The sequence below is a fragment of the Dermacentor andersoni genome, chromosome 6 (assembly GCF_023375885.2).
Source record: "Dermacentor andersoni chromosome 6, qqDerAnde1_hic_scaffold, whole genome shotgun sequence".
Taxonomy (NCBI): Eukaryota; Metazoa; Arthropoda; class Arachnida; order Ixodida; family Ixodidae; genus Dermacentor; species Dermacentor andersoni.
Genome location: NC_092819.1, coordinates 6,046,863 through 6,062,801, shown reverse-complemented (window position 1 = coordinate 6,062,801; position 15,939 = coordinate 6,046,863). Strand labels below are relative to the sequence as shown.

The window sequence follows — 15,939 nt, the reverse complement described above, 5'->3', positions numbered from 1 at the left end:
AAAATATATATATACTTTAGTTTTTACGTTATGTCAGGCCTTCCTCATTCCCTGAAGAAGGCCGGACCCCAGCCGAAACGTAGGAAATAAAGTATCGTTTTTTCATACATGCGGCCTCAATCTGCAAGTGCCTATCATCGTTTTATTTCTACTGCAGGACGAAGGCCTCTCCCCGCGATCTCCAATTACCCCTGTCCTGTGCCAGCCGATTCCAACTAGCACTCGCAAATTTCCTGATTTCGTCCCACCACCTAGTCTTCTGTCATCCTCGATTGTGTTTCCCTTCTCTTGGTACTTATTCTGTAACCGTAATGGTCCAACAGTTATCTAACCAGCGCATTACGTGACCTGCCCAGCTCCATTTTTTTCTCTTGATGTCAATTAGAATATCAGCTATACCCATTTGCTCTATGATCCAAACCACTCTCTTTCTGTCTCTTAAGGTTATGTCTAGCAATCTTCGTTCCATCGCTCTTTGTGCAGTCCTCAACTTGTTCTCAAGCTTCTTTGTCAGTCTCCAAGTCTCTGCCCCATATGTCAGCATCGGTAAAATGCACTGACTGTACACCTTCCTTTTCAATGATCAGGAGCTGATAATGTCACCAGTCAGGAGCTGATAATGTCTGCCGTATGCAATCCAACCCATTCTTATTCTTCTCTGAATTTCCTTCCCATGATCACGGTTCCCTGTGATTAATTGATCTAGGTAAACGTACTCCTTCACAGACTCTAGAGGTTGACTTGCCATCTTGAACTCTTGTTCTCTTGCCCAGCTATTCGTCATTATCTTTGTCTTCAGCATATTAATCTTCAACCCCACTCTTACACTCACTCTGTTAAGGTCCGCAATAATTTGTTGTAACTCGTCTGCATTGTTGCTGAATAGAACAATGTCATCGGCAAACTGAAGGTTGCCGAGATATTCGCTGTCGATCCTTACTCCTAAGCTTTCCTAGTTCAATAGCTTGAATACTTCTTCCAAGCACGCAGTGAATAGCATTGGAGAGATTGTGTCCCCATGTCTGACCCCTTTCTTTATAGGTATCTTACCGCTTTTCTTGTGTAGAATTAAGGTAGCTGTAGAACCTCTGTAGACATTTTCTAAGGCGTTTACGTAAGCGTTCTGTACCCCTTGATTACGTAATGCCTCTATGACTGATGGTATCTCTAATGAATCAAATGCCTTTTCGTGATCTATCAAAGCCATGTAAAGAGGCTTATTGTACTCTGTGGATTTCTCGATAACCTGATTAATGACATGGATGTGACCCATCATAGAGTATCCCTTCCTGAAGCCAGCGTGTTCCCTTGGTTGACTAAAGTCCAGTGTTTCCCTTATCCTATTCGAGATTATTTTGGTAAATATTTTATATAATACTGGGAGTAAGCTAATGGGCCTATAATTCTTCAATTATTTAACGTCTCCCTTTTTGTGGATTAGTATAATGTTTGCATTCTTCCAGTTTTCTGGGACCCTTGCAGTCGATAGACACTTCGTATAAAGAGCCGCCAGTTTTCCAAGCATTATGTCTGCTCCATCTTTGATTAAATCGACTGTTATTCGAATTTCTCCTGCCGCTCTTCCTCGTTTCATCTCTTGCAAGGCCCTTCTGATCTCATCACCAGTTATAGGAGGAGTTTCTGTATCCTGTTCATTACTGTTTCTAGTGGAGGTATCCTGACTCCTCTGGGTACTGTACAGGTTGGTATAGAATTCTTCCGCTTTTTTTACTGTATCTTCGAGATTGATGATGATATTACCCTGCTTATCTTTCAGTGCATACATCTTGATTTCTATGCCAAGTTTCTTTCTCACTGATTTCAGGCTGCGTCCATTTTTTACGACTTCTTCAGTCTTTCTCACGTTACAATTTCGAATATCCTCTATTTTCGCCTTTTTGATCAGCTTTGACAGTTCCACGAATTCTATCTTATCTCTTGAGTTGGACACTTTCATTCTTTGTTGTTTCTTTATTAGGTCCTTTGTTACTTGGAGAGTTTGCCTTGGTTCCTTGCCTCCCACTTCAATTACTGCCTCTGAAGCCAGCCTAGTTACGGTTTCATTCATTGTCTCTGTGCCATCTTCATCTCTGTGTTCTAAGGCTGCATATTTGTTTACAAGTACCAGCCTGAATTTGTCTGCTTTTACCCTTACTGCCTCTAGGTTGACCTGTTTCGTCTTGACCAATTTTACTATTTCTCTCTTCAAATTGAGGTGAATCCTAGCCCTCACTAACCTATGATCACTGCACTTTACCCTACCTATCACTTCTACATCCTGCACTATGTTGGGATCTATACCTCTTATTAAGCTTGATTATGACTACAGCTACCCTCTCATTAATGCTGTGGAATTCGTCTATGTTGCTCGCTATGTCCTTATAGATTAGGAATCCTACCCCGCATTGCTTCTTAACTGGGAGAGCTCTATAGCAGAGGACATGGCCTTTATTTAGCAATGTGTAAGCCTCACTGGTTCTAATCTGATGATATCCCAAACAATATTTGATAGTTACTCAAGGAGTCCTGCTAAGCTAGCCTCACTTGACAGAATTTGGCAATCCGCCTCTTTCATTTTCCTGTGCTGCCCTCTGCCGCACGCCACTGAAAACATTTTGGGGGTCCCCGGGCTTTCGCCGGTTTATTTGTGTACCTGCACCCACGTTGAGTGCGCGTCGGTTGTGCGTTTCATGGATCGCGAATCATTATTAATGACTTCTTCGGGACAGAATGTCGTTCCTGAAGCCATGTAGCACTCAATGACTACTGGATGAGCAGGCCTGAATGTGCTGTTCTGCAAACAGTGCGGCCGATAAAAACACGCCGAGTTCCGTTTGGCGGCACGGCTGCATTGGAATTTGTCACTGATTTCTGCAGTTGGACATCACTTCTTGTATTCTTTTTACACATTATTTAGACGTTTCGCATATTCAAAAATTCTTTGAGCACAGCCTTCTGCGTTGGATTTATTAGAGCAGTGCACATGTTTTCATCTACAGCTGCAGGTCGTTGCTATCATCAAATATTGTGGAAAAGGTCCATCGCTGATATGAAATAGTGTCAAAATGTATCAAAACATGCATCCCTGCGCATATGTGCCATGTTGATACACCTTGAGAAGAGTAAATATGAGTGGCCGAACCCCTTAAACAACAGCAACTGTGATCCAGATACATATATTACAGGCTGTTAACTCATTCTCGCTTTTCTTTAACTCCATCATACTTACAGTTTTAACGTGCCATGCTCGCATAAGTGCTCATTTCTAGGCCATGTTGTTCTCTCACAAAAACGCACGGATGCTATCGCTCACACGGCGTTGGTATAAAACAGCGAGGCAGTTGTTTATGCTGCTGTATACCGAATACACCGTTTCTTGTTTGCCGCTTCACGCAGAGGCAAACAGTGCATCTCTGAAATTGATAAATGTGTCGGCAAAGCAACACGTACAGGCCCACCCATATATGTAGCGAATGCGGCCAACAGCCTGCAGGTACGGTGACGTGCAGATGTTGGCACAGCGTTGTGTCGCCGCTTACTGCTTATTGTGTACGCACCGTGCGAAGTGAAGTGTAGCTGATTTCAAATCACTAAGGCCAGAATTGAACCATAAAAGCAGTTTCGTTCCACCTAACTGCTTCCACCTAACGGCCACGCGCGCGACCCTTCCAAAATTTTTTGCGATTAATCCGCTAGGGCAGGGCACATGCGCCGTCACGCCATGAAAAGAGGTGGATTAAAGGTTGACAGGGTCAGTTTCCATTGGCGGCCTGTTCGGACACAGAGAATCTTAGCACCCTCTACTGCGTTACAAGTCTGACCGCCACCTTGGTCAGTTGCTCTGCAGCTGCTGGGGACTGAGGGCCATGGGTTTATTGAAGGAATCATTTGGGAGGTAGTGGCTGAATACTGCACCAGGCAGGCCAATTCCTGTTGTGCTGAGGGAGTGTCTTTGTTGAAGCTTAGTGGGCCTTCCTAATTTGGTTGTACCTGGATTAGTATAGCCCCACTTGCTCTCGGCATCGTGTCTCGGCTCTTGGCATATATATACATATTGAAATGGGGTTTATTGCAGCTCGTTCAAGGGATCGCAAGGAGCTCTTGATCACGAGTCCTAGCCCTTCGCATCAGCAGCCCGAGCTCGGGTCTCACTCCGCAGCGGTGGCAGTCCGCACAGCGTTACATGCATATTGCCCACTACAATTGCCCCCGTGGCGAAGAGGAGCCATCCTGGCGACCTAAGGTGATGCCACAATAAGGGGGTCGTGGTACGGCTTCAGGCGGCTGACGTGAACAGTCTCGTGGCCATGGCGGCGTTTGTCCGAAGATGGCGTCACCGGTTCAACTACATAATTCACAGGCGATGTACATTCGACGATCCGGTATGGACCCTGATATTTCGGAGCAAGCTTTGAACTAAGGCCTGGAACTTGGAAGGGCAGCCAAAGCGAGACGTGAGAGTCCACGGCGAAGGACTGTGTGGGCTGATCATTGTCATGGCGATCTTTGTGGATTCCGACAGGAATGAGCGAAGCCAGTTGGCGGCACTCTTCAGCATGGCGAGCAACTTCGGAAAGAGGGGTGAATTCAGAGGCATCCGAGTGATATGGTAGTACGGTGTCAAGGGTAATGGATGGTTCATGTCCATAATGAAGGAAAAATGGTGAGAAGCCTGTGGTAGCCTGAACGGCGGTATTATATGCGTACGTCATAAAAGGGAGGCCATCGTCCCAATTGGAATGATAAGACGCAACCTACATGGTGAGCATGTCACCAAGAGCGTGGTTGAATCATTCCATTAGACCGTTAGTCTGTGGGTGATACGCCATAGTGATGCGGTGAATAGTGTGGCACGCGGTGAGGAGCTCATTAATAACTTCGAACAAGAAGACACGGCCTCGGTCACTGAGCAGTTCTCGCAGTGCGCCATGCCGTAAGATGAATGCGGTGATGTCGCGAGCAACAGCCGAAGCAAGTGCAGCAGTTTCGGCATATATTGTGAGGTGGTCTACTGCAATAATTATCCAACGATTTCCTTTAGCAGTGCATGGAAGAGGCCCACAAAGGTCAATGCCAACCCGATCAAAAGGACGTGCAGGACACGGTAAAGGTTGCAGAGGGCCTGTCGTATGAGGAGATCTCTTGCGTCGCTGACAGGCTGCACATGACCGAATGTATTTGCGCACATAAGAATACATGCCGTGCCAATAGTACCGCTGGCAGAGCTGCTCGCAGGTTTTCAGGACGCCAGCATGAACTTGTTGCGGGTCAGCGTGGAAATATGTGCATACGTCGGAACACAAATGGCGAGGGATGACTAGCAGCCATTTGCAACCGTCTGGCTGATAGTTTCGGTGGTACAAGATGACGTCCCATAGCACGAAATGGGTGACTTGGCGACGAAGGGCTCGAGGGCATGTAGCCATTGAAGAACTGTTAAGAATGTCGATGAGAAAGATAATCCACGGATCTTTTCTCTGTTCAGATGGCATTTCAGTAACAGCAAGCGTAGCAACTGGGCACTCTATGGATGAGGGTGGCGTTTTGTCGGATCGCATGGGCGATCGGGAGCGCGCATCTGCATCAGAATGTTGACGCCCGGATCGATAGATGACGCGAATGTCAAATTCCTGGAGCCGAAAAGCCCAACATCCAAGACACCCCGACGGGTCTTTCAGTGATGCAAGCCAGAGCATGTGGTGGTCTGTCACATCGTCGAAAATTGCTTAAGGCCCGAACTACAGCCAAACATTTTTTTTCTGTGACAGAATAATTGGTTTCTGCCTTCGTGAGGGCACGACTTGCATATGCAACCACATATTCCGGAAAGCCAGGCTTGCGTTGCGCAAGGACAGCTCCAAGACCAATGCCGCTGGCGTCCATATGAACTTCGGTCAGCGCACTCGGGTCATAGTGGCGTAGAACAGGCGGTGAGGTAAGCAGACGACGCAAAGTGGTGAAGGCTTAGTCACATGCCGGAGTCCAATCGCGAAGATCACCTGGGCCAGCTAGGAGCTTCGTCAGGGGAGTGATGATGAGGGCGAAATTGCACATAAAGCGACGAAAATAAGAGCAAAGACCGACAAAACTTCGGAGCTCTTTCACTGTAGTTGGCCGCAGAAATTGTGCAACAGCACGAAGTTTGTCAGGGTCGGGAAGGACGCCATCTTTGGAAATGACATGGCCAAGCATGGTCAGCTGGTGGACTCTGAAGCGGCAGTTTTTCAAGTCAAGTTAAAGGCCGGCGGTGGCAAGGCAAGTAAGGACTTTGCGTAGACGAGAGAGGTGAAATTAGGGGAGAAAACTACCATGCCGTCTAAATAACACAAGCACATCTCCATTTGAGGCCTTGCAGAATATTGTTCATCATCTTTTCGAATGTCACGGACGCATTGCAGAGGCCGAATGGCATTACTGTCAACTCGTACAGGCCATCAGGTGTAATGAAAGCTGTCTTCGAGCAGTCGGATTCATCCACTGGGACTTGCCAATAGCCTGATCGCAAGTCCAAAGAAAATAATTCGGCAGCATGTAGACAATCCAGGGCGTCATCTATGCACGGTAGAGGATAGACATCTTTTCGTGTAATCTTGTTGAGGCGACAATAGTCCACACAGAAATGAATTGAGCCATCTTTTTTCTTAATGAGTACTACGGGAGACGGCCAAGGACTGCAGAATGGCTTGATAACACCACGTTCAAGCATGTCTTCAACTTGCTTGGTGATGACACGACGCTCGTTGGATGACACGCAGTACGGACACTGGCATAATGGTGCGTGATGTCCTGTATCAATGTGGTGAGAGACTGTACTTGTGCGGCCTAATGATGCTTGGTTCCAGTGAAAAGAGGTGTGAAAATCATTTAAAACAGTAATTAGCCGCTCACATTGTGTTGGCTCGAGGTCATCGGCAATAGAGCGACAAAAAACATCCAGTGATACTCGGTTAGATGGCACATGGAGTGCCAATGCTGTTACGTTGGCAGTATCCACGTCGCAACAGGGAAATGCACAATAATGTCAGCGTCCACAGTCTGGATGGTACCATTGGTACCATCTAGTCTCGCCATAGTCTCGCCATAGTGCAAAGCCAAAGTGTATGAATTTGGGTTAGAAATCAGTATTTCTGCAGCACCATGCTGAACCGTGAGGAGGGCAAAAAGCAACAATATAGGCTGGCAGCAACTGAAGAGGGCAGTGGGTGTAAACATGACCGTCGCATCGACAAGCGATGCGCATCAAAGAGGGACAAATACAGCACAGCAGCAGGAATGTCAGTATCTGAAGCTACACAGATTCTGCTAACATCATGAACGTAAAAGTCGTGAGATGGCAAATCGCACAGAACAGAGAACTGAACCTCAGCACATGCACAGTCAATGACGGCATGATGGCGCGACAGAAAATCCCAACCGACAATTACATCGTGGGAGCAACAAGTTAACACAAAGAAATCAATCAAATACAATATGGCTCGAATCAGCACCCTGGCAGTGCATATAGCGACTGGCTGAACTTGTTGTGCTCTGGCTGTTCTAAGCAATAGTACCGAAGGCATCATGGTCGCTTTCCATAATGCACGACAAAGCTTGTCACTAATCACAAATACAGCAGCACCTGTATCGATGAGGGCAAGAGATTTGATGCTATCAACGGACACTTCAATAACATTAGCGGGCGAAAAACGAGGACTTTGATGTTCCGACTATGATGCAGTTCGTGCCTCAGGAACTGCGGAAATCAGTTTTCTGCCTCAGTAGTACTGGCACTGAGCCTACAACGCATGGGTGAGAGGGAGCACCGATGAGGTGAATGCGAGCGACGAGTACCATAGAGCTGAAACTGCGGTGCTGGTATGTCCTCAGCAGCGTAGACTTCCGGTGGTGGCCGTTGAGGCATACGGAATGGTCGGAAGCCGAAGCTGGGTGGTCGCAGGGTGCCCACGAAGGCCGGAAAGCGCCAGCGGCAGAAGCGCACTACATGTCCTGGGGTACCGCAGGCACAGCATATTGGGCGGTTGTCAGCAGTGCGCCAAGTATCCAGAGGTTCGCGATGCCGGTTAAGTAAAACAGCATGTTGTGCAACTAGGTGGCCTCGTCCCACTTATTATGCTGGCTCACCCGCTCGTAAGATGACAACCAATCCTCCACTGGTGCAACACACCAGAAACAACGACCGCCGGAGGCTGTGGTGCATCTTTCTGGGTGGTTTCATCAGGCATGGTCACAGCAGTCGGTAGCATCTGGCTTCGGAGTTCCAGTTTCCAAGGTTACCCAGCAGCTCCACCAAATGAAATGGGGTTTATTGTAGCTCATTCGAGGAGCCGCAAGGAGCTCTTGATCACGAGTCCTAGCCCTTCGCATCAGCAGCCCTAGCTCAGGTCTAGCGCCGCAGCGGTGGCAGTCCGCACAGCGCCACATGCACGTTACCCACTACAACATATATATATATATATATATATATATATATATATATATATATATATATATATGAGAGAGAGAGAGAGAGAACTCAAAACGAAAACTATGCCTTTTGGCTAATACAGTGATTGGTGTGCAACTGTGAGCCTATGAGCACTCTGATACAAGGAGCCTTGGCAAGGTCCAGGTCACACTTGCCACCCAAGCAAGTTTTACTTTTCAGTTTATATTTGCATCCATTTTGATTTCCACTGCAAGCCTTCTTTCACAGTAAAAGTGGCTGTTTTGTCTTTGCAGAGGTGTCAATGAGTAATAGAGCTCGACTTGATATTATTCTTTTATGTCCCTTTAATTGCTACACATGTTTGCTACATGTTGCTACACAATTGCTACATGTTTTCTTCATTCTGCTTGCGCATGTGTACATGCATTTGAAAACAAGTTGTAAAAGCAAGAGATGAAGTTGATACATGAATTGATATAAGTAAAAGCACAGGAAAAGAATGCCCAACCTTGAAGGAACAAATGCCAGAAGTATATGACGAACTACTCGGGAATATAGCGATGCCCTGTGATTGCTTTCAGGTTAAGCCCTACGGTGCCTGGTGTAATGAGGATCCTGCCCGAGGAGGTGGTGCTCTCTGGATACAGGGTGCCCGCTGGAGTAAGCTTCATTTTTTATCCATTCTCAGAAGGATCATGGGTGTGGACTGCATCAGTCAATGCAGGAAAAAAAGAAGGCTACTGCAACCAACATGTTCTGTGACTTGCTGAAGTGATGACACTTCACGACTCTTCAGTACAATCCTCTGCACAGTCCCTGGTAACCCTGACCAAAGACGTTACCTGCAAGTCATTGAACCACATGTTTTCAGGAGCTACTGCATTGTCTAGTATTGAGAATGCACTCCTCTAGGATTTCTTCGTTCTTTTTTTTTTTTCGTTGTTGAAAAGGAAGAAGTGAACTCACATATGTAACACAAGGTTCACTTTATCGCAGCATAGCGATGGTTCTGAAGTAACAGCACTTGCAGAAAGAGTAAGTGGAAGAATCAAACTCTTTGTTGGGCAAAGGAAGACTCCAGTGAAAAAAATGTGATGAGCACTCGGCAGTTGTTGAATCAAATCTAACTACATACATTGAAGTCAGCCACCAATTTTAGATGCATTGTTGTACGTTTCAGAGTAGTCGACAGCGCTCATGCTTGTTGGAGAACGTACTAATAAAGCACTCACATTGTGCATACGATCTGATGGATGATCGACCCCATCTTGCTGTCAAAGCGATACTAACGCTTGGGAAGTTCCAGTGCTGCAAATGTGTTTTGCCTGAGTGGTCATGCGATAAGAGTGATGGTTCAATGAAAACGTTCAGCAACAAAACGTAAAGCAATGTATGCGTTGCACAATTGAGGGACCAAGTGACAATTTATAGGTCAGTTGCTCATTTGGTACCAGCACATGCTGTTATGCTTGCTGTACTGTCCAACTATGCGTGCACTTTGTGGGGGGAATTATGTGAAACAATAAATAGTGTAAACTTAGACGAGGACATAAAGGGAAGAAACACGAAGGTCATGCGCTGCCTGCAACTTGATTTTGAGCAGGAATGCACAATAAAAAAATTGGCAAAGTGCATGGAATGGTTAACACGACAACATGAACTATCACTTAATAAAGCCAAGTTGCATTCACCAGTGCATTGCCTGTCGTGCACTGGTGAATACAACACATTTGTGCTTGAATTAATGGAAGCACTTTATATTTAAGTACAGCTGCAATAAATGCAGTGATTAGTCTGTTTTGATGAAGCTTGGTATTACATCTGTAAGACTCTTTATTTTTGTGCCTATTTATGCAAATTTTGCAATTGGAAAATGATGCCACGTTTAAAGCTAAGAAACACTATGCTAGAAATGAAAAAATAGGGAAAATAAATTCTTTTCAACTAGTTCTGTTGGTTGTACGTTCTAAAATGTGGTGCACTTGATTTACTTCGCTGCACAAGCTTGCACTATGCCCATCCTCTCAAATGCTTTACAGGGAATCTCTGGCCTCGCAGAGAGGGAGTGCCATGCATCTATGAGCCAGGTGGCATGCAGTGGCTTTTTCAGTGAGGCCATTAGAGGCACTAATTCAATTGCATTGCGTTTGTGTCATCATAACAATGCATGAATTAGGTCTTTATTTCATACTTGAACATGCTGTTAAAGTGGACATCTAAAGGCTGCAGATGGCTTGTACACTTAGCAGGCTTGAGCACCTAAATACGTTTATTTTTCTCTGAGTTTCTGGAAGACAGTATCTGCTGGTGCGCGTGACTAAACTTCGCCATAGAAGGTTAAGTGGATTGCTCTGTTTCGAAAAGGCAGGAAAATAAACACGGCCAAGCTTCTGTGCCCCCAATGAGCTGTATGGTACAAACCTAATATCATGAGACGAGTCCCCGATTCGTGCATTACAGGGTTTTACAATATGTTGGCATTCTTACCCCATGCATTTAGACTACTCTGTGCACCTTGCTGATTTTTTAAATATGAGTGTGCCTGCTCAAGATAACATTTAGCTGCGTGTGGTGGCTGTCCTGTGTGTTGTGGGGATGCGCGACTCTCACGCGTCCGCTGATATGTTGTTTTCCCGCACGGCTCGCGTGGCCTGGCGCCTGCGGCAGTCGGAGTGGTTGAGGCGCAGTACGAGAGATGGCGCGAGTGTTGCGCTGCTAATGCCGCCGACAGGCGGGGTTACTTGGGCGCCAAAAGACAAGGTGCTTCCTCTTGGGTTCGGGACAGCAAGCAGTGCGGACGTGCCGTGCCGCGTGTGCGCCGATCCATGCTTCTGCGAGACTGTCTCACGTGGCCGCCTTCGAACGCGCCACCGTTCGCGTGACCGTACGCGCGAATGACCAGGCGTTGGGATCCAGCATGGGGCGAACATATTCACTCGCTATCCGGTCGCAATGAGTCGTACTTCTAGATTTGTCGCGCGCCCATCGGCATGTTTTGTGGATAGCAACTCGGCTAGCTGGCATTGATCTATGAAAGGTGCAATAAATGTCCTGGTGATTGTTTGCACTACTGTGTTGGCGTTCCTTTGTCCCAAGAGCACGGGAGGAGAACCTCACAGTGTTTCTTCCCTTTTCATCATTGTGTTTGTGTTCAGTGTGTTCTTTAACCAATAAAAGAACTAACTAGCCCAGCAACACATAGTATCAAACTGCATTCCTTTATGTGCAACTGTTACCATGGTGGCATTACGGGACACTCTATCTTCAGCTAAGCATTACAGTGGAGGGTAACCCTGCATAATTAGGGTCGTACTACTAGCACATTGTGGTCAACCTGAGCACGACCTGCTCAGTGGCTGGTGTGTTCAGCAGAGCACAAGGGTTCAATTCCCTTGTGCTCGTGTGCTTCGATTTAGGTGCACGTTAAGGAACTCCAGGCGGTCAAAATTAATCTGGAGCACCCCCATTACAGAAAGTCCCATAGCCCGCATGTTGTCCCATTGTTTAATTACCAAGCCCTGATTCCCCCTACAGAGCTCGGCCACTCCCCTATTCATTGTCATGCAATGTGGAGCCAACTCCTGCAATGAGCACATATTTGTGAATCTCAGAGTAGTCTTTGCAGAGTGCTCGTCACCCAAACTAATGCTTAATGCTGCCATCAGGGGTCGATGCCTTTATGAATATTGGCAGGTAGTCTAGAAAAAAGGTGCTTGTGGGCGTAGAAAGAAATGCTATCCCTCTGTTAGTGTTCCTTCCCATGTTGGCTGCCCTGATGATTAAGGAAACTCAAGTAAAACTAATGCTGCCATAACTGTGAAGCCAGAGCAACTGCACAGGAAACCACTGGCATTTGTTCATCACATGTTTTTCACTTCTTGTACTGGTGACATGTTTCACAGTTCATTCGAGTAAAGTCAAAACATGCCATGCCTATACAAGACCAGGTGCATGGGTGTCGAAATGTAGCTGTGTTTGCTTAAAGTCACAAACTCAGCTTGGTGCCCTGCTCGTGTATCGCAGACTGTAAGGGGGGCACAGCCAACTGGGCGATGAGTGTGTACAAGTGCCTATTGCCCATGCATGTGCTGCGTGCAGTAGTCATTGAAACTGTTCTTTGACAGGTGCCGGTGTTTGCAAATTCGCTGGTGACCTGTCGCCTGGAGAAGTACTTCCCACAGCCAGGACAGTTCAGGCCTGAACGTTGGCTTGGGGAGGAACGGGGACTTATCCACCCGTTCAGCCTGCTGCCTTTTGGCCATGGGGCCCGCATGTGTGTAGGCCGGCGCTTTGCAGAGCTCGAGCTCATGACTACAGCTGCCAAGGTCAGTGACACTTTGACACTTCACTTTATGCAGAGTTCATGAATCACACAACTGCTCAAATGTCTGAGCCCACTTGTAAACTGCAGCACAGAATGACACATTCTATAGAGCCCTGTCATTCCTGTGATATAATTCATTCAGCAGCACAGGTTAAAAAGAGGAAAGGAACAACTCCACTCCTTTTACCCAACATGTGGTAAGCAGAAAAATGCTCTCAATAGAAGAGTTCTATACCAACTGTGAGATAATTTCTTGCTAAAATTTAAGGTTTTCAAGGCATTACAATGCCCAGTTTGCAACATCGTAGTTTTTCAGAAAGAAAAAAAAAACATAAATGTACTAAATTGTTCAAGTTTCAAATGAGTAAATATTGTAGTTTTTACGACTAACTGGTCTATCAATTTGGCCAACAGAGGTGGGACTGCTGAAATAGCTTCTACAGCAATTTTTGGAGAAGAATATCCTGAATTTGTAGCAGGTTAACAGGGGGGCAAGAAAATTTCTGAAGCTGCAAATTTGGAACAGTTCATTTGGAGAACACTCCATATCTGGAGCAACTCAATGAACTTAAGCCAGAAGTTTCCAAATTGGGTTCTGTGAGCAGTCAAAATGAATCCGATCCCAACCCCATTTCAGTAGATGTTTAAATTAGAGTTTGAATTTCACCCTTTCAGTTCAGCACACTTTGGCCTCTGCGGCCCTAACCCATGCGCCGCCCTGCTTCCAGCTTTGATCCCCCCACTGCCCATTGGGTGCCCTGGAGATTCTGCGCCACCTGCTTTATTATAATCTCAGGTGCTCTCCTGAGGCCTCCGTTTGCTGGTTACATGTGCCTCCTAGAGCAGTGCTTGTAAAGAATCCAATCTATCGTCGCAACAAAAAAAGCGACCCGTGACTTATGCAACACCAGTCGGAACCTTGCCCCTTTAGACACAGCGATCACCAAATGGGGCGTCCGTGCCCGCTACCTCACCACGCGGGCAGCCAGCTGCGGAGCGTAAACAAACTCGACCGCACTCCGTAATGCCGGCATCTAGGGGACAAGCGCATACAGCAAGCACTAAGAAACCTCCTCCGTAGTGCCTAGGTAGAGTCATATATTCAAGGAGCAAAATCCCCATATTTTTCTCTCTCATGCAGACTCTTACTCGCGTCTGCACACAAACGGCTGGCGATCCCTCAGATGAACGTCTCGTGTGCCAGAGAGTGTTGTGGCGTTGTGCAAGCAAGGACTTGCATCATGCTGAAGCTTGGATAAAAAAGACGCCAGGTACTCAGCATAGAAGAAAAATGAAACATTGTTCATGCAATTTAACGTGACACGAACAAGTCGGCGCTGGCACATGACAGGGGTCTACTGTTGACTACAGTGTGTGGCATTTGGAATGCAAAGAAGTTGCTCGGCATCGCTGCTGCGACTGCGAAGAGATGTCGGCTATGAGGTTCGACCTCTGTTGTCGCGAAGTGTCGCCTAACGACAGTGATGAGTACGGCACAGAAAGTGACAGCACAGGCAATTCAGGCCTGACAGTAGCAGAAGCTGCGCGTTACGTGAGCCTCATGAATGCAATCGTCGCGACGAGAACAGCACCCCGCAATGAAAAAGGTGCCCCGTAACTTCTGCAGCGCTACAGCGCCCGTTCATGGAGAATATGCACTGCCAATGAGGAATCTGCCATGCGAGTGTTTGCTGAGAAGAGAGGGGGCTGGCTGAAAAGCTGGCTCGCAGCTTAAATGAGTTTGAGGCCATTGTCATTGCTGCTAGGCCACCGCAGCATCAAATGAAAATAACACTTTTTGCCACATGAAGTGAATAAATGCTGCATGTTTTTTCCCCTTTCATCGCACTCTCTCTGAGTTCCGTTTTTGACAGGTAAGTGGGCGATCTCATGCTATTTCGATTAAGCAGTACTACCGTTTAGTACATACTTTTTCCGAGCTACGGCCAATTACGATTTAACAAGGTTTCACTGTAGCATGCTTCTCGTGTTCGCATTTCACGCTTTCACTTAATGGTCCCCTTGGTGCACTTGCCTATAGTACCAGGTAAGAAAAAAAAATACTCTACAAAAGCGGTAACATTCTTGTAACGTATGCACCTCAAGCGACTTTGAACCGAATCTCGTTAGACTCAAATATGACTTGTGCGCTGCTACAGTGTTCCTCACAAGTAACGCACAGCCCATTCGAAGCATTGCATTTTCATTTTACAATGCATCCTCGCACTGCCATAAGCAAAATAAAGTTTGAATGATTTGAATGAGTATTAACAGTTGGCGTATCAAAAGTCATTTTCCAGAGTGGCCATCCACTTATTTTTGCATGTGAAGCAATGGTTGATTGAAAGGAGTATTTTGTATGCTGTAGTCAAAGAAATTAAAAGCTGTTCCACTACTCCAAGGGTGGGAACAGTGCACCCCTTGGACTAATCTGCTTGTGGGAATGATCCTAGAATAAGGATCAGGTGGCCCCACTCCACAACTCGCTTTTAATTTTTACAAGGAATCCTCGCTTTTTAAAACTGAAGCTTGTCTGTGGGAACATCACTGGGTTTTGGTGACTGTAGGGGCTGCGTGGCTGTTTTGTCACCGAATAGGCATACCAATCACAGTGGAGGAGGCACGTGACACCTCTGCTGGGTTCCTTGCATCACCACCAGATGGCTCTGGTCTCTGCGCATCCGCACCGCTGGTCGTGCGGGGGGGAAAAAAAAGAAAAGCTCACCTTCGCGTATCTGTAGCTGCACAGTAATGAGGAAGTAAATGCTTCTTGCAGATAGAATCGACTCGAATTGCACTACGTACATACACACTTGTTGCCTCTGAAGCCATCTGTCGTACTCGCTAGTAGTCGGCAGCTCCACTTAACAAAAGGCTCAGTATAATGTGTGTGCACCCACGCTTGCATGCATGCGTGTACTCGTGTTTCAACTCTTTATGCACTCACACAAAGCTTCGCTGTATATAGATTCCCACTCGTTGGATCTGCTGCATTTTTCTTCTCTTTGTCTCTCCCCCCCACGAATACTAAAATAGGATGGAAGCCCTTCCCTTACATGTAAATATGGAAGCAATTATGTGCTGCATGTAAAGAGCCCATGCAAGTCTGCTTGGCAATGCTGTGCCATAACAAGGCAGCCAAGGTTCTACCTGTCTTGGCCCTGGACTGTTTGGCTCATGCAGGTTGCTT

At 46.6% G+C, this 15,939-nt stretch overlaps 1 protein-coding gene across 3 annotated transcripts in view; it reads left to right on the top strand.

Moving 5' to 3' along the window:
* Positions 1 to 15,939, top strand: part of LOC126521639 (ecdysone 20-monooxygenase-like) — a 56,971-nt gene that overhangs the window by 36,774 nt on the left and 4,258 nt on the right. For all 3 annotated transcript variants that reach the window (XM_055065769.2, XM_050170347.3, XM_055065770.2), the window contains 2 exons: positions 9,007 to 9,085; positions 12,550 to 12,750. In XM_055065769.2, the coding sequence (XP_054921744.1) occupies positions 9,007 to 9,085; positions 12,550 to 12,750 (280 nt within the window). The remainder of the gene's footprint in view (positions 1 to 9,006; positions 9,086 to 12,549; positions 12,751 to 15,939) is intronic.